The 18,962-nt window shown below is 35.1% G+C and overlaps 1 protein-coding gene across 1 annotated transcript in view; it reads left to right on the top strand.

Annotated features, from left to right (window-relative positions):
• Positions 1–16,846, top strand: part of LOC118735527 — a gene marked incomplete in the record, with an annotated part of 363,818 nt that extends 346,972 nt beyond the window's left edge. Inside the window, 4 exon segments of the mRNA XM_036465328.1 lie at positions 11,915–12,066; positions 12,317–12,439; positions 12,722–12,860; positions 16,634–16,846. Coding sequence (XP_036321221.1) covers positions 11,915–12,066; positions 12,317–12,439; positions 12,722–12,860; positions 16,634–16,786 — 567 coding nt within the window.
• Positions 16,847–18,962: the final 2,116 nt, after the last annotated feature.

The raw sequence follows: 18,962 nt of genomic DNA, 5'->3' as shown, positions 1-18,962 counted from the left end.
TTTAAATCATTTTTGAATTACCGACGTCAGAGTGAAAAACTAAAAATGAGATTTTACTATATTTGGCCAATGGTGTCGCGAATATATTGACTTTTGCGTATTAAAGTTACTATTGCACGGTGTTATATGTGTAATGAGCAAGGATTTTCGGGGCCTAAAAAAGGCCGGGATCCCGGGATTAACTTTTCCAGTCACTACTGTGCAAACCTTTAATTATTAAATCATGGGCTAGGAGTACCATTTCTTATATTCACTAGACAGCTCTTCATCTTCCCTGGCATTGTCTGGCACTGTCTGGCACTTATCTAGGAGCAGATTGTGTCTTCTGGAGTCGCCTTTTATTGACGCCCAATTGCTCAGCAAGTGGGAGTGAAACTTACGTAGTCGTATTATCGAAAAACCTACCAACCAACATGAATCAATCGAAAGCTTAACAATTTAGTTACAGGGTTAAGGTCGCAGGATACCGTAAAATTCCGATACCGATATAATCATATTAAACCAATTAATCAAAAGGCTCATCTCACTTTGTTCTGCTGCTTAGTTTCTTTTTAATTTTTGGCTTATTATTGCAATACAAATGTATATTCAATATTCCTCTCAGTGTACATTACGTTCACGTTTTATTGTCGCCCATTTGCAAGAAATCGAGTACACAAAGTACAATGGTTGCTATCGAGGGGAAAAGGAAGTGATTAGATGTGAAAATGTGTGTGTTTCCAGGAGGTATTCAAATTATATAATAGATATACATACATACATATGTATGTTGGCGTGTTAGAACTTTCGGTATAGATATGTATGTAGATGCAACCTTATGACCATATGTCTTTGTATATTTATGCCATACCACCCTCACCGCTGAGTGCATTTTCGTGTTTCCTCACGTCGACAATGATGATTCTTATCCGCACAAAAGTAATTGCAACGCGAGTGGCAGGCAGCATTCAAAGAGCTTTTTGCCTAGCAATAATAAGATTTATTTGGTAAATGGTGAATGCAATGTACATACATACATATACATTAGACTGCATCACTCCCCATACAAAAAAAAAAAAAAATCGGTACTGTTTTTCCATTGGAATTATAAAATCTATTATATTTTAAGACGTCCACCAAAATATTTCGAAAAAATATTAAGATTTAAGTGAGCTGGACCGATTTGAAAATACCTCCAAAGATTCCCTCAGATGAAAAGTTCTTTAAGAAACTATTTTTATTCATAAAAAACTCCATTTTTGGTGGTATTTTCAAATCGCTCCAGCTCGCTTAAATCTTAATATTTTTCCGAAATATTTTGGTGGACGTCTTAGAATATAATAAATTTTGTAATCCCGGCAGAAAAACCGCAACTTTTTTGGTGATGCAGTCTAATATACATACATATAAGCACCAACAGATACTAACAAATAAATTTATTTGTGCAGATAGTACCAGGCGGTGCCAGCAGCGCCAATAAAGGCAATCAAGCGGCAAGCTTGTGCAAATCGACAGGTGCAAATATTTGCAAATTTTCCTGAATTTATTAGTCTGTATTTTGCATGATTGCATGTAGCAGCAATGCTTTGTGCCGCCTTTCTATGATTTTCTATGTCAGCATGTAATCATAAAAGAGGTGTGTAGAAGAAATGCATACAGACAGGCCGTCCTTATCAATGTTTTTGTGGGAAATTAGTATGAAAGTTGCAATGCAAATTGCCTTTAGCAACAGACACCAATTGATGCAATGAATGCAAATGGAGGTAGTTCTAGTGTATATATATGTACATATGTACATATATACATACATACATATTTATGATCATTTTAGTGCAGGTTAGAATATACCTCAGGCATAGGAACAATCAATGAGAATTGCCAATTTGCAAGTTATCGCTTTTTGTGCTGTCTTCCTTTTTATTTTCAACGAACTAAGCAAATGGCTTGCTATTAGCAACGACTTTGCACAACTACTTTAGTTTAAAATAATATCCAATATGTTGCGTGCATGTGAAGAACGGAAATGTAGTATGCTAAAACATACTACATTTCATTTAAGTACTTGTATACATATGTACATACATATGTATGTAGTATTTCCGTTGTCCATGCGCCATATGCTAACCACAAAACCAGCAGCTTTGCATGCAAATATTGAAATTGAAATTTCGATTAGTCGGTTATTTGTGCAATACTGGTAAATACAAGGTGGGGCTACACATACGCATACATATGTACATATATGTATGGCTGTAGAGGGTTGTGCGTGTGCCATTATGCTTTAATCGCGCTTGTCATGTCAAATTTCAGTTATGTACCTGCCTTGATAGTTTAGCACGCACACAGAATATTTGCGAGTACATAAATATGTATGTATAAATATGTACATATTTAGGTGTGTGGAGAACATTAATTTGATGGATATGTTTTACTGAGGCTAATTGCTTTTGTCCTGATTTGCATGAGAGTAAGTATCTATATATGTGTAAATTATTTAAAACAAAAAATGTACGCTTCCTAATGAGTTGGGACAGTTTAGAGCAGCATTGCCAGCAAACTAGTTTTGGGGATATATTTTTTCTAAAAGTAATTAAAATTGTTGGGCTTTTTTTATTTTGAGTTGAAGTTGATCCTTTTTCATTTGCGAAATTCGAGTATCTAGTTGAAAAAATATAAAATCTATATTAAGTTCTAAAGTTGCCAAATGTATCGAAAAGAATCTAAATTTTTGAATGAGGCTCCGTAAAATTAAAATAGAAAAATGAAAGTAGAAACATGGTGCGAAATAAAGTCAACTGGCATTATTACCTTTTCCAAAGCGAAATAAAGTAACCAAAAATTTGGAAATAAAGTCATTGACGCTATTTTCTCATTCAATAGCGTCAACAATGCTTAAAGTATGTCGATTCATAGAAAAAAATGTTGTTCTTACAATAAGCATTACCCCGTAAGTGTTGTTTTTTAACAGATGAAAAAGGTTATTGCCATATTCTCAGTGTTGTGATATTAATCCACACACAATCATGAACTACCACCAATTGATTTTATTAAAAAAATTTAAATTACGGATATGTAAAAACACGATGCGAAAAACTAAACGCCTGCGCACAGCTGGAATACCAGAAATATTTGAAGAAAGAGTGTAGAAATGATCCATAACTTGGAAAACATGTTTCGTTTCCACAAAAATAAAGGGAACACTATTAAATTGCAGAAACAGTCCATGTCCAAAAACCCCGGAGGAACACTGAAAGGATTCTGGGTTTTAAATTAGCATATTTTGAACGAATTCGGAATGTATAAGGTGGAAAAGAAACCAACCTTTCTATAAGGAAACAATCGTAGAAAAGTTAATTGATTGCTTTTCACACACTTTAGAAACGGAAATTATATGCTTTTTTACTTCAGACAAGTTGTTGCCCCAAAACACAGCAGAAATCTTCCAATCAGGGCTGCCAACTATCCTTAGTAATAAGGTGCCATATTGAGGATAAAAAAGTGCCAAAATGTGCCAAATAGAAAAATAAAAGTGCCAAAAAAGGTGTCATTCCTTGTAATCATTCACATTTAGCAATAAAATAAAGCTATAAAGCTATAGATAAACCAGTTGAATAGCCTTTATAAATTAGAAAATTTTAGTTGAGAAAAAGAATAGCACGCAAAGGATTTCACAAAAATGTATTGAAATGCTATTTTTAAAAAAAAGGGCCATTTTGGCACTTTGTGCCAAATTGAAAAATTAAGTGCCGCGGCGTGGTGTGCGCGCCGGCCGCCGCGAAGCTAAGCAAATTTAATGTATGAAAGATTTAATGTCAATGGATTTTATTTCGTTTTTAAAAAGGTAATAATGTCAATTGACTTTATTTCGCACGATCTTATTACCAGTCACCGGAGATGTAACTATATCACAAATGACACCGGTAGTGATTTTTGAACTTTTATTAAATTTGTGCATATAATTCGAAAACCGGGACACTTAAACGAAACCCGGGACATTTAAAGGTTGGACCGGGACACCGGGACAAATGGTCTAAAACCGGGGTATGTCCGGGAAAACCGGGACGTCTGGCAGCCCTACATTTATGGGATGGCTGTTATGTCACTCTTAGTATTTTCAAGTAAAATATACCTTAGATTTATGTAATGAAACCCGAAAAGGGCCTCTGTAGGCTAATGCTTTATCACTGTGGCTTTAAAACTAATAAATTTTTGCCTGACCACGGCCGAACAATCACAGAGAATGTGGTCTGAAGTCTCATCGTCATCAAAGGCCAGCTGGCACTCTGATCAAAAAATACCTGATGTTACTTCAATTGAATGGAATAATATCCTTTCTTTTGAGAGAGTAGTCGAAGAGCTTGGCCTGAACGGCCCCCAATGTCGCCCAGCTTGCACCGGCTTATAAGCTCTGCTCTACCAAGCCATTTGGATCTTGAAATATATGTATACCAACGCCCGAAGATCGCTTAATAACTTTTAGCAATCATTTTACTAAAACGAGTTTAGAATCATACACACGTACAAATTTATATATAAACAATGCACATTCATATGTTGCAGGAATATTTTTTATTTCTCCTGTGGCACATTCACATTCAACTTAGATATTCATTTATCCAAGCAATCAACTAAAAACCTACTTTCTAAGTTTCTGTCGAAGAAACTTTCTTCCTTTCTTTTGAATTGCACACCTTTAAGGCATGAATTGCTTTGCTAGCGCATATCAATATCAAAAGGTTTTACAACTTTCTACTTACTTTCCAAATTTAATTTCGACATGCAATAAAAGGCTAGTTAGTCATTTGATAGTTGAAATGTGGTTTTTGAATATCTAAGTGCCATGACGCTAGGAGTACTCGTACTCGTATATGCACATGGAGGATGAAAGTGAACATTTAGCTCAATAATGCAAAGTTTCTTGCATTGAAGTTTCACAAGAGTTGCTGCATGCAACCTGCCAGTGGCGGATACACGGGGGGTTTTGGGGGTTAAACCCGGCCCCCCCCCCCCTCAAATCAAAGAATAATACTTCACTAATATGGGTCTAGAAAAAAGTCTCTTTAGAAGAAAGTATGCGTAATAAAGTTTCAAAACACGAATTTTTAAAATCATATATTCAATTTTTCGCTTTATTTAGTATAAAACATTTTGATAATTTTAAACACATTAAATTTTTCTTTTTACTTATAAATCAATGAAACGAAGAATTTTCTAATTTTTCGTGGTTTTTTGAAAAATTCTTCTAGAACTTCGTCAACTGAAAAATGTATAACTTTGTGAATATTCATAGATGCTAGATCGTTGAGCCTTTCTTGACATGTTGTATTTCTCAAGTAGGTTTTAATTATTTTCAGGCATGAAAAGCTTCGTTCAGGTGTGGCTATTGAAACGGGCAAAAGTGCCAATATACGTAAGATCTTAAAAACATTCCCAAAAGACGTTCTATTAGCTACTTGTAATGCTTCGAGAGCATTTCGAAAATGTTCGCGGGAAACTCGTTTTTTCCACATTTTTGCCTCCAGAAGAAAGTTTTATGTCGAGCAGTCGATTACTTTTTCATAGAAAGCACACAATTCTTCAGCTTTTTTTCGTTAAAATCATACTTTGGAAACAAAACACTAAAATTATTTAAAACTGATTTATGGTTTAGGAACCGGCTTTTCAAATGAGCGATATATGTATCAAGGAAGGGAATGTAAAAAACAATGCGATAGTATGCCTCGGCGTCTCCGGTTTTCACATTAAAGCGATTCTTTTGGCGACTGATGTATCGCGGTACTTTGATTTCTGTACCTAGGTTGGTGCATACTACTTCTACACATAAATACATATACATGTACACAAAAATTGCTCGTTTAAAGTAATTAGAATAAGGGGAAAAATTTCACGCAAACCCCACCCCGACCCCCCCCCCCCTCCCACCCATCAGAAAATTCTGGATCCGACGCAGCAACCTGCATAACCGCAAAGCCCACAGCATACGATTATTTGTAGTGTTAGCAAAGAACAAAAAAAAAACAACTGCCAACTCAGAAGATTAATTATAATTTTCTTTAGAAAGCAATTAGGATGTTGGATGTTTGAATTGTCGAGGTAAAAATATGAGTATGTCTGAATGAGAAGAAAATTCAATAGAGAAACCTGCACTACACAGAGATATGTTTATATTTATTACCAGAAATTATTCAATGAAACTCATTTATTGCTTCGCTGAGTTTTTTCGATGGAAATAAATATCTTAATTTTTTGATTACATCCATTCCGAAATAAACATCAACAACTTACAACATTGCATACACTTTGTGAAAATAAAAAGCAGAAGGAAAATCGACGAAGCAGCATAACCACAGCTCCTTTCAACTAATTGCTCACACGCTATCGCCCGTCTATCGCCATTTGTTAATTTAACGCTTCACTCATTTGACACCTGCTTCCTGAATACGAAACTCGCAAATGAAAACCGTGCATGCACCAGCGATGGCGCCAGCACCAGCTCCAGCACCTCGTTGGAAAGTAGGAAAATAGTAAAAGGTTAGCAAACAGTGGCAGTGGTTAATGCATTTGTGCTACAGTAATCCCAGAGATTAAGCTCTGAGGAGTTAGTGCAGCAGCAACTAGAAAACAGATTCATCAGTTGGCTGCTACAACAGCAAACGCTGCTGCTGCTACCACTCCACTGCCAGTGCTCGCATATGTGGCATGAAGTGGCAAGTGTGCATGCCACCGCAGACATTTATTATCCTGTTTGCATTGTGTGTGGCACAGCTAACTGTTGTATCAATACAAGCAAGCTCACACTTACAATGCACCGGCCGGAAGCAACAACATGTTTGCTACTTTATTTTATTTTATTGTTCTGCCTTTTTTATTATAAATTATTAAACATTTTCATTTGTAAGCGTGAATGTGAAAAATGCAAATAAAGAATGCAAAAGTAGATGAAAATAAAATTAAGAATGCCTTATTTGTTTTACTACTTTAGACAGTGCTTTCTATATTGCAGTCATGTTTGCATACATACTCATTGATGCAAATGCAGTAGTGCAACCAATCCTAGGGGATGGATTTCCCTTTGGTGGGTGGTGGATAAAAATACCACAATACTTGTTTGGTAAAAGCGTCACCTGAGCACTTGCCCCAGGAGCTAATTAGCGCTGGAGCACCATTTTCATACGCTTTCTCTGGGATCCGTCATAGTATCTGCTATCGTGCTTCGTCAGTTCCATTAAACCACTTGGAATTGTCGAGGAATCTATTTAAGTTAGTAATGGATCATTTGGAGATCTCCATAAGCCGATTTTTGAGTGTCAAAGAGCTCAGGTGTTCGTCTTTCAACACAACGCGACAAAATGTCTCAAAAATAATTCTTGCAAAGGCGGAGCAGAAGCACAAGATGTCAGCAGTCTAACAAGTCTGCTCAGTGCGAACAAAAAACTGGCTAGACCTTTCCTTCTGAGATTGAAGGCAATATAAGTTTTGTCCCTCGATGCCTCCCAGTCATGGCTGAGCGAAATATTCACCCAGTTTCTGATGTTGGCTTCGATAGCCCGAAGATAGAAGTGCTATAACTGGTTGCGGGGCAACGAATGCCTGGTCTGAGCCACCTCTGGCCAAATGGTCACATGTCTCATTACCAGTTACTTCCGAGGGAACTGGCACCCAGAATAAGTCAATCTTTTTTATTTTTACCAACATAGTTTAGTTGAGACTTGCATTCCGCCACTAGTTTGGAAGTACTTAGTAGGCGGGCCACTGTCTTAAGTGCAACTGGGTTGCCACTGCAGATACGTAAACTCATTTCACTCCGCCTATTTTCTACAACGTATTCCATGGTCTTGAGGATTAGAAATACCTCAGCGTGGAAGACTAAGCATACTGCCCAAGAGAAAAGTGAAGCTTATCCCCATTAACTTCGATAAAGACCCCAGATCCTGACCAAGAGTGGGTTTTGAAGCCATCAGTGAAGATTCGACAATGTGTGAGTCCGGGCTCGGTGCTGGTATTAAACCAACATTCAGCTTAGGAAATTCAACATTATAGAATATCTTCAACAAAGGTAATGGTGGCGTACTATCCTGTGACATTGAAAAGACACAACTGCCCGGATCTCTACCGCCAGCAATTTTCGCCTTACCCTACTTAGTGTTATACCATAATAAGTTTCGTTTTAGTCTTCAGGTGGCTTTTAAGGCTTCCCCACGTATGAAGACACAAAGTGCAGCAGTGCATCAAGAGCAGCGCCAGGTGTTGTAGAGAAATCTCCCTTAGAGGAAACTGCAAGCAGACTTCCCATGCTATTGATTGAGAGTCTGCTCCACCATACCACTGACGCATAGCTGATTGTGGGTCTGATCATAGAGGTATAAAACCAGAGGATTCCCTTCGGTGACATACCCCACTTTTTGCCAAAGAACTGTTTATATTGCCAAAATGCTGCCAATGTTTTGGAGGTTTTGCATTCCACGTGAGATTTCCACGACAGTTTTGTATCTAGAATTACTCCGAGAACCTTCACTTCGGCAGAAATCTGTGAGGGGAATTCGATCATCCAACATTTTCCTTCTAGTGAAGAGCACAACACTAGTTTTGGTTGAGTTAACGGTGAGCCCATTTCCATCACAATAAGTATCAATCATATTCAGTATTGTCTGCGCTTTCCTGCAAACAAGAGTGACAAGAAGATAATGAGTTACCATGCACCAGAGCAAAGCGGAAAGCACATCTCCCTGAGAGCAGCCCTTGTTAACACTGAACTTGACATATTGACCTCCTTTTGCTGACTTTGTTACCAGTGAGACAAGTGCCAGAAATGCCGCTTGTCTATCTGCGAAAACGTATGCATTACGTACTCTTTCTTAGTTTCTCTATAATGCACTGATTCCTAGCACTTCTACTTGAAAGGTGCTATGAAAGTTCGGTAGTCGGAACCAGAGAGACCAATTCAACATCTCAGAAAAAACACCCGCGCTCCCAGCATAGTGGAGTTAGGCTTACCTCTAACCACAAATTGAAAATTTGCTTTAGAGTGAGGGTAAACACCAGGTGGGTCGCAAAACCCAGGACGAAAAACGATCTGAAGCTCTCACCGTCCGTCTTCCCTCTCTAATGCTAGTAGTTGATGGTATAAATGCAGAGACGAAGAAGAAGTAAAGAGCATTGGACACCATCTCTGCCATTTTTTTATAAGTACTTTATAAATTGTTTAAACATCTCAAATTCAGCTAGTATTTGCGTGTTTTTGCGCTATAGAAAGCGTAAGATCATCTACATATCGATGGCTGAGTGGAAGATCGACGTATCTCGGTAGGCAGTTCGAAAACGCTCTATCTCAGAAAATTTTTCAACAGCGCCCTATTTCAGAACTTTATTGAAAAACACCCTATCTCAGAATTTGGTTGAAGAACACCCTATCTCAGCTGCCGATTCAAAAACACCCTATCTCAGCATATTTTCAATATATTTTCGTTTAAGATAGGGCGTTATTGAACCGAGTTCTGAGATAGACAACAACAACATAGGGTGTTTTTCAGGTACGTAGATATATACATATATATAAGCATAAATAGTATGTACTTATGTATTTAGCTTTAACTCTTGAACTCTAAATACCACAGCATTAACGAAAGCAAAAAAAAAACACAAAATATAACTCAAACGTAAATTACTTTCACAATCCACCCACACTAATGCAAATAACCAATCAAATAAACGATTTCGATTTTTCGATTTCCTTAGCAAACAGTCCAGCAGAGTATGGTCAACTTCGAGTCAGCGCGCCTATAAATATGCTATATGTTAACTGCTAGTATGTTCGCATGCATCATCAAATGTGTTTTACTCTATACATACATACATATTTACGTATAAATACGGTATATGTAACTAAGCTTTAACATAAAAACCATCCATCATATGGACGTTTTCCAATAAGTGTACTAAAATATTTTATTCTATTTATATATAAAGTGAAGGTGTTAGTGTAGGCGAAGATGTAGCACACAAAAAAAATATTTGAGAAGTATAGCTACAAAAAATTGTGAATTTAAAAGTATGTATAACCAACAGAGAGCGCTTCATAAATCATGGCGATGGCATGCGCCTAAAAGTATGCCTACTTATTCGAAGGCACGCAAATACTTGCACATGCATACATATATGTATATGTATTAGGATTGTACTCAAAGCATCAACTTCATGTTTTACGTATAAAATAAAAGCAACCACGAAATTGTCAAATTAAAAAAAAAATGGGTCGATGGAAGCTTTTGAAAATATTTTGAGTCTCTACTAGGATTAAAAAAATTAATTTTTTTAGATTCTTTTTAAATTCGGCAAGACTTCGATCAGCTATAACTCAGCGTGTTTTAGTTTTTCTCACTGACGTCAGCATTTTTTTATTTAAGGGCTTTGAAAATTGAAATTTCAAAAAATTATTATAAAAATTCTGTGCAATGCTGAAAAACAGTATGCCTATCAAATTAACGAAAAATTCTGTTGAATTAAGGCCGATTAAATTTTTTGGTGCATAAGGACGATTAGGTATTGAAAATGTTCTTTTAACATTTTATCATTGAATATCCTTGAAATTTTACAATAATTATTTTTGAAAAAATTATATGTTAAGGACTAATAGATATGCACTCGATCACATCCTCGAATTTCGTAATTCTAACTTTATTGGCTTAAAAAAATAAAACTAATTAAAAGGACACTTTCAATACCTATTCGTCCTTGTGAACCAAAAAATTTAATTTTTGTTTTAATTTTATAGGGTGTTCTCTTTCATTTGGTACCCATATTGTTTTTATAAATTGGAATCAAATTTTTAAATAATTTTTTGAGTTAATCATATCACAAAGTCCTAAAAACGCAGTTTTATTATATTTATGTATATATGCTTCGTGTGTTTCAATTTTTTTTTGTTATTGTAATAAGTCAAATGCATCGGATACCAAGTCAAAATTTAGCCCACTTTTTTGAGACTTTCCAAAAAAGTTTAAATTTTTTGAAAACCTATTTTTTTTTTTAATATTAAAATTTTCCTTGATGTTTTTATTTGGACATAAAGCGGTGTTCCATACAAAATTTAGTTGTTGTTATTTTAAGTACCACCCTAACATGTATATTTTATTTCATTTTGGTGTGGCTTTCAGTGCCTAAACGTGTAACTTGTAGCCCAGTCGCACTATCGTGGGGAATTAAATTTTCGAAGACCAAATGTTGCATAGCTTTAGGCGCTGAAGTACGTCAAACTTCATTTTTTACAAGCTTTTATTTATAACTAAAGTGCTTTCTCTACGGACCGAAAATAATCGTTAAATATCATGATTTTTATTTTCATGTCATTGCAAAATCGTTAAATTTGGATTTTTTTTTGCTCAGAGATATTCGTGTTTTGGGTTTTTAAGGTTTTCAATTATTTTTTAACGTTATAATGGAGACTACGTTTTTATGCCCGTTTTAAATCTTTTATGATTGAAAAAATTTAATCTGAAAATAACGGTTACAATAATAATAAACTAAATCAAAAATAGCAATTAATAATTGAACGAAAAAATTTAAATCCAATTTCACCGATTAGATTATGATTTTTATTATTAAAATCATAGCCGTTACGGTCCATGGATTTCTCAACTAGATATATGATAGGGTTGTTGGTCTAGGATTAAATTTCTGGGCAGTCAAGCACGTAGCTTAAGCTCACAAGTGCATTCATGTTTTATTGAGCTTTCTTTCACTCTTTTGTAGCACTTTTGTGAAAACGTCAACAATTTTTCATTGCATTAACACATACATAAAAAAAAAACTTTTATCTCGATGAATCTTAAATTATTTGAAATAAACTAACAACGCTGCATGAATTTTATCTATCTACCTACGAAAAAATCAAAAAAAAAAAAAACAAAAACAAAACCTATCGACGGCCTTCCTTTAGATACGCATCGTATTTCTATGTTGGCTGCCATGGATTCTGCGTATGAGTCGTCCTGGTAGGCCACTAATTTTGGAATTTCCCACTACGCCATGCTCGGACACATCATCGGAACGAAAACATCAGATATTGTCCGATGTTGAACTGAAGGAGCGGTAGGCAAAAAAGAAAAATATTACTTTTTATAGAGAATTTTGTGAATGTGTTTATTTGGAAAAAATATATACATATCTAAAACCATACTGCTTGCTAAACTTTTTTTATAAAAATTTTAAAATATTTTGTGTTACGTTTGATTTTTGTACGGTATGTTTTCCTTTTCGATTTTCAAAAATTTACCATATCAATTAAAATTTAATATTAAATGTCTCACTCTATTCAATTACACTCGACAATCATGAACAGCTCCTCGAAATCGCTGCTCGCCAATGTGCTCGACATCGATGATGATTTTCGACACAATTGCCGCCCGATGACGCCTGGCGGCACATTACCGCACAATCCCGCATTCTATCGCACCGTTTATGGGTAACAACAAGCTAAAAGCTGTTGAGAACTAAATACAAATTTGTTGTGATTTGTAATAAAGCAGAGTGTGACTGTGAGAGAAATTAATTACAGTTCAAACTACAAATTTCGCTACAAAAAAAGTTGCATACCTTCAAAATGATTTTTTTGTCTTGCATGCAAAATATAATTTTCCAACATGCAAAAATACATTATGACTTCTTCTCTGTTTTGCCACACTCTGCTATATTACTTTCTTTTAATACAATTCGCTACTAAAATATTTCTCTTGATCCTCTCTAGCCAAGGTGATGACGGCAGCATTGGTCCGATCGGTAGCACACGCATGCCGGATGCCGTTACGCATCATACGTGTATCAAATCAGCAACGGAATATGAACTAGGTTTAATTTTGAAGGAAATTCGCTTTATAACCGATCAGGTAGGTTCAAATGTTTTTAAAACTTTGGAACTTAAATACTTATTTACATATGGGTTTTAATTCATTTTTGGTAATGTTAGCATAATTTATTTTTAAATTTATTGCTTTGAGTTGGAAAATTTTATTTATTTTTTTAAGAAGAAAAAAAACGCACTCAATTGACGTTTTGGGCGCTGAAAAAAATGTGACTAGGCCGAGATGACTCCCTGAGCAATCGCAAAGGAACATGCTTTTGTTCGAGCATTCGTGGCTTTCAAAAAAAAATAAAAAATTTGCCGGATGCATTCTCAGGTTTGCTAGGCGAGTACTTTCTCTACATGGCAACACCGAAAACGAAAATTAGTTTACCTATTCCCCTAATATGTGGCGATTTTATAGACAACTTTTAGTTGTAAGCAACAATCGCCAGCTGTGAAGGGCCTGTCAACTAATCGCCTCCAATAAAGTTGGGCGGCAGCCAGCTTTTTATTTAACTAATCGCCTCGCATTTCTGAACACTATTTAAGGGGCTAATTGATCTCCAATAATACACGTATGAGACTAGTAACGACTAATTAATGTCCAATTGTACCCGATTGAGACTAATCCCGGAATACTCTCTGTCGAGATTTGCCGCACAAAATTTTTGCAGAGTGCCCTTTGTAACGGACAATTCTTGTTTTTATTAATTTTTGTTTTGATACCATCTGTATTTCTTGTTCTAACACGATACGAATCCCCATCAAATAGTTTGTAGATAGTTTTTTTTTTTTTTTTGTTTTTGCATGATACATGAAGGCTGGTCTAGCAGCGCATATACGCGACTAAATACCTATCCTGAATGAAATCAATCGATATACCACTTTTTGATCCCATTTGACAATGTATTTTCACTTATTTGACGACAAATTCCATTGAATTTGACTTAGTGAAAACAAGCCTTAAGCGACTCAGGCTGTGCTGTAATGTCACAATACCAACGGGAGCCATCTGAGCTATTTCGTAGCCTGTTATGACAAATAATGATACCTGTTACTTCCTTTAAGCTTGTACTTAAGAGAGTTGTTCACAGCTTCTAAACGCTGCTTGGTCTACCGCAGTCTATGGGCAGCCTATCCTCCTTCTTAGCTCTTCATCTTCTTTCAACTCCCGCTTGTCCTAGTTAGACTATATGTCCTATGACAAGAAATGTTCAGATCTGACTATCAACTGCTACTTCTACCGTCAGTCTAACTTCCTTCCTTGTTCATCTGTATGCATCGCTTACAAATAACAATTCATCCTAAAAGGCCGAAAGTTCATAAACGTCTTCGCCATCGGTCCTAAGACCATAAGTACCTGCATCCTTTTGATAGGTATTTAATCCGAAATATGATTTCTCAGATAATATGGTCTTCGCAAAGTTCATCTTTTTGACAACGTCTTCTCTACTGAGACGGGAGGTCGGGATTTTTGTTTCTTTTACGGTGCTCATTCTGCTTCAGATGACTTCACCTTAACTAATAAGGCTTTCCCTGTGATGGTTGTAAAGTCCCATTGGAGGTTGATGTTAGGTCGAGATAGAATCATAGGGCTGTAGTGGAGCGAATTTGGATTAATCCTGCTATACAGGTGTCTATCGGCCTCAAACGACCAACTGATATCTTTACATACTGTATGATTTTAACAAGAATTAGTTGGTAGGTGTAATTTTTTGCAGGTATCTCACTGCTCCACCCGTTTGAGCTAATTCTGAGGTATATTCTGGACAGGAGGCTAAACTGATAGCAATACCTAGCCCAGCGTCAAAAGATACTTCTATAACACGTAGTTCTTTAAGCTTTTGCATTATACTCGTGGTGTGAGTGGCGCCCCGGAAACCAACCCACATTGTGATCGAAAATATGCGAGCTTTCTTCCAGGAATTCGCTTTTGCCCTTTTAACAACCCAAAGCTGATATTTTACCCCGGACATTTCGTTGCGGAAAAAAAGGCAAATTATCTGCCCTTTGAAGTTTTGTCAGGGGAGATGGTTGCCTTGAAAATTAAATGTTTGCTTAAAACAATGCGTGAGCTCCACAAGGATAAGTGGGCAAAAACATTAACTTTACCGGGTTAGGTGTAACATCAAATACATTTTCACCATAGAGGCCCAGAGTAATCAGCGTAACATAAGAGTGTTGTATATATTCGTTCCCACGACAGTCGGGTCTACGTAACCGGAACGACCCAGACTTATATCTGGCCAAGGACTGTCACTCCAGCAACACTCCCCAAAAACCCTTTGGGGAACTTGTATGCTGCTACAACAACAACAACAACAACAAGTGTTGTATATTAAGAAAACAAGCAATTTTCGTATTGCGTTTTTCCTAAGGTGCTGCAGAACCTCCTGAAACTATGTAGAAGCCATGGATTTTTTGCCACTAACACAATAGAACGGAGTTTTCACCCTCAGCACGTTTCGTCAGACTACAAATTATAAGGTTGTCGTTTTACTATTTGCGGCTTAACGCTATAGTTATCGTAGCCAAGTTAAAACAAAGCGACCACCTATATGCAGACATCTTTTTGCTGTCAATCCCAGACCCTCCTCCTTACTTCTAATTAAGCTGTTGTTATCCAAATACAATCTTCAGTGATTGAATCTCAAAAAAATGTTTTTGAAAAACGTGACGCTAAATTTTCGTCTTCAAAATTTTTTGAACGGAAATTAGGGGCGCCTAAAGGCTGGAAACACTGTAAAAACTTGCTGATTTCTCACTGAAATTTTGGCTTTCGCTTTTTGCTTGTTTTTTGAGACAAACCAACCTATTACTAATGACAAAGCTCATCGCATGACTATTGTCTTGACTACTGCACCTAAAACTATGCCTACAATCACTGTTATTTATATGTATTGCCCTGAATCTGAAAACTACGAAAAAATGTTTACATTCTGCGTGAAAGTTTAAGGCAAAGTAACTATTTAGTAAAAACAGTAGTTAAGCGATGAGCTTTTTCATAGGCGTGGGAATAGCGCTGAAAAGTTTAAGCTCGTCTCGAAAATTTCTTAAAATGAGGCTTGACTATAGGTAGTCGATCGTTTAATAGCCTAATAATGTAGCCGAACTCTGAGTCACATTCGCAGGTGGAATGAGAATTTCGTTTGCATAATTTTTATGCGCTAAGGAAAATCAGAAAGCAAACAAATGTGAGACAGGAATAATTTTGCTTTGGCTCTTGTATCATGCTACAAATAAGGATCTCAAATATACGAACGGAAATAAAATTTTTTATTGTGTTAATTTTGCTTTATTTGTTCTTTTATATTTTTCTTGATTTCTGGATATTGATGTATTATTTAGTGGTAAATGCATAAACATATGTAAATACTTAAATTTATATGTGAAAAGGCATGCCTTAAAAATATAGTTGAAATTTCGTTAACTACAAAATTCTTTCATACAACTGTACCACCAAATAAATATAACTAACTACTCACCGCCGCTATATCAAGTTTTGATACATTCATCATAACTACTTAACTTATAAAACTAAATATGATTATACTGAGTGTGTTGAAGCTGCAAAAAAAAACAATGCAAAAATGGTTAAATTAATTTTTCCTCTATCTTTGTACTTTCTCCTTTTCAACTTTAATTAATTTATGGAAACACTTCATAAAATACCAAAACCCATAAATGACTACCAAACAAATAAAACCAACTACACTAACATAAAAAAATAATAAAAAAACAAAACCTAATTATAAACTTCGCACCTCGTAATTATGTATGAAAAATGCGTTCATTTACATCACTCACTCCCCTCAGCTACGCAAAGAAGACGAGGAAAATGACATTGCCAATGATTGGAAATTCGCAGCTATGGTCGTTGACAGACTGTGCCTTATCATATTCACAATGTTCACAATATTAGCCACAATAGCTGTACTACTATCAGCACCACATATTATTGTCTCGTAGCCATATGAGCGAGGTTATTGTTATTGGTTTTATTATAAAATCAATTTGTTAATTATTAAATTAATAACGAAACTTTTTAAGTAAACTTTAAAATTTAAAACCAAAAAAAAAACGTAAAAAAATTAAACACAAAAACAAACGGCAAACGCAAACTAAAACACAAACCCAAAAAGACGCACACCACACGAATGACTACACACTAAAACCGACACTGAAAGAAACATACAAAAAACAAAAAGCAATTTCGTACGCGAATGCACGAACCAATGTGAGACTTCAAACAAACGCACACGGAAACAAATACACACCTAAAGGCAAGAGTGAATTTCGGTAAGTAAATTAAAAAAAAAACACAAACGAAGAAATTCGCACCAAAATTACGCAAAATTTGCAACAAAAAAAACATAAATAACCGGAAAATCTAAATTCGCTGCAGTACTCTTCAAAAAAGAAAACCCATAGAAAAACTCACTCTGCTCACTAACAACAATCAATCGATCAATCACAAAACAAACAGATTTGCTAAACATAACCACAAATAAACTTGAAAAAAAAATTGCAAAATCTAAATAAAAACTGCTTAAACTATTAAACGAGTTTAAACACAGCTAAAAAAAATCGTAAAACCACTTAAAAACAAAAATAAAACATTAAAATCGTAACACTTTAAAAAACCAAATATTAAAGATACTTTAGTTAAAATGTTAGTAAACAAAAAACAACTTTTTCTCTTCCTAAACCGAAAATTTAGCGCATAATAAATTTTTTAATTAAAAGTATATTTGAAAAAAAAACATAAATTTCTAAACTAATTTCTGTAACTGGATAGATACCCAAAAAAAAGATCAATAAGTTAAGCAGCAGTTTGGAAATCTAGAAAACTAAGAGAAATAAACTCGAAATCTATAGAAGAAAATAGTAGCCCATATTAGTTGCCCAAAAACCCATCAAACTCTCACAAATTTTCCATATATATTAAAGCTTTTAAGTTTTTTATATATCGAAACAAACTAATTGTACATAATTTGCAACTTTTAAATTTAAAGCAGTTTTAATTTGAAATTTTAAAATTAAAAAAGAAATTTTCTTCGACACTTTTAAATTAAAAAAAAATATATATATTATTTCATAAATTTACTACTCATAAGAACTCCGTATAATGTCTTTTGAAAGCGGTACGTATTATTCGTTTAGAAAGCTGTACTAATCATAAATCAACTCATTTCACCCAATGTATGAATATATTTTCAAAAGTTGGAGATAATAAAAGCTCACAAATAAAAGCAGTGAAAGCTTTCAAACAAAGGCAGTGAAAGATTAAAAAAATTGTGAAAGCTCATCTAGAGTAAAAGATAGTTCACCAGGAAAAAGTTAAAGCTCACTTAATGCAAGCTAAAGAAGTTACTAGAATTGAAAACTGAAAACTAAAACTTGTGTAATGCAAGTAAACTCAAACCTAAAGCTTACAAAATCTTAGTGAAAGCTCACAAAATTTTATTTATTGAATTATTTATGAATAAACTTAACACAACTTTCAACGCAAGTAAAAGCTTTAAAGCAGACATGTTTTAAGCTGAGTTAACTCACCCAGATGAAAACCCTAAAGCAAATGCTTTGAAAATGCGCCTAATGAAAATAAACATGCAAAAATTTAGATGATCTTTAGCTTTGATACTTCTTGGTGGTCCGCAGCGCATTAATTGCCAATTAATGATAACGACAACGCGAGTTTCTATGCAAAAAAAATTAAAAGGCTAATCTCCATTACAGTGAACATCGAAAGCTTTGCAAAAGCTCTCAGCGAAATGTAAGGAAATATTTCAAAAAATTATCGTTATTTGGAAATACAGCTGTAGAAGAGTTTCATTTCACAAATACGTGAAAGCACGGTAACACTAATGAAAAATATTCGTAACTTGTTTCGACCTTAAAAAAATTAATGGCATAAAATTTTGTTTGGCTCGAGTACAAAAACAATCAGCCACGGAGCTTTCACCTGAGCATCAGTACTCAATATAAAAAATAGCCGTCACTTGGTTTGAGGTTTAAAAACATTAACGTCGTACGATTTCGTTTAGCTCGAGTACAGAAACAATCTGCCACGGAGCTTTCACCTGAGCTTTCGTTGTATTTTACACAAAACAACTCATATTTAAATAGCTGACCAGAACGCCAA

Source organism: Rhagoletis pomonella, unplaced genomic scaffold (genome assembly GCF_013731165.1).
Source record: "Rhagoletis pomonella isolate Grant_MI unplaced genomic scaffold, Rhpom_1.0 Rhpom_scaffold_00003, whole genome shotgun sequence".
NCBI classification, from domain to species: Eukaryota; Metazoa; Arthropoda; class Insecta; order Diptera; family Tephritidae; genus Rhagoletis; species Rhagoletis pomonella.
This window is presented reverse-complemented; position numbering and strand designations above follow the sequence as displayed.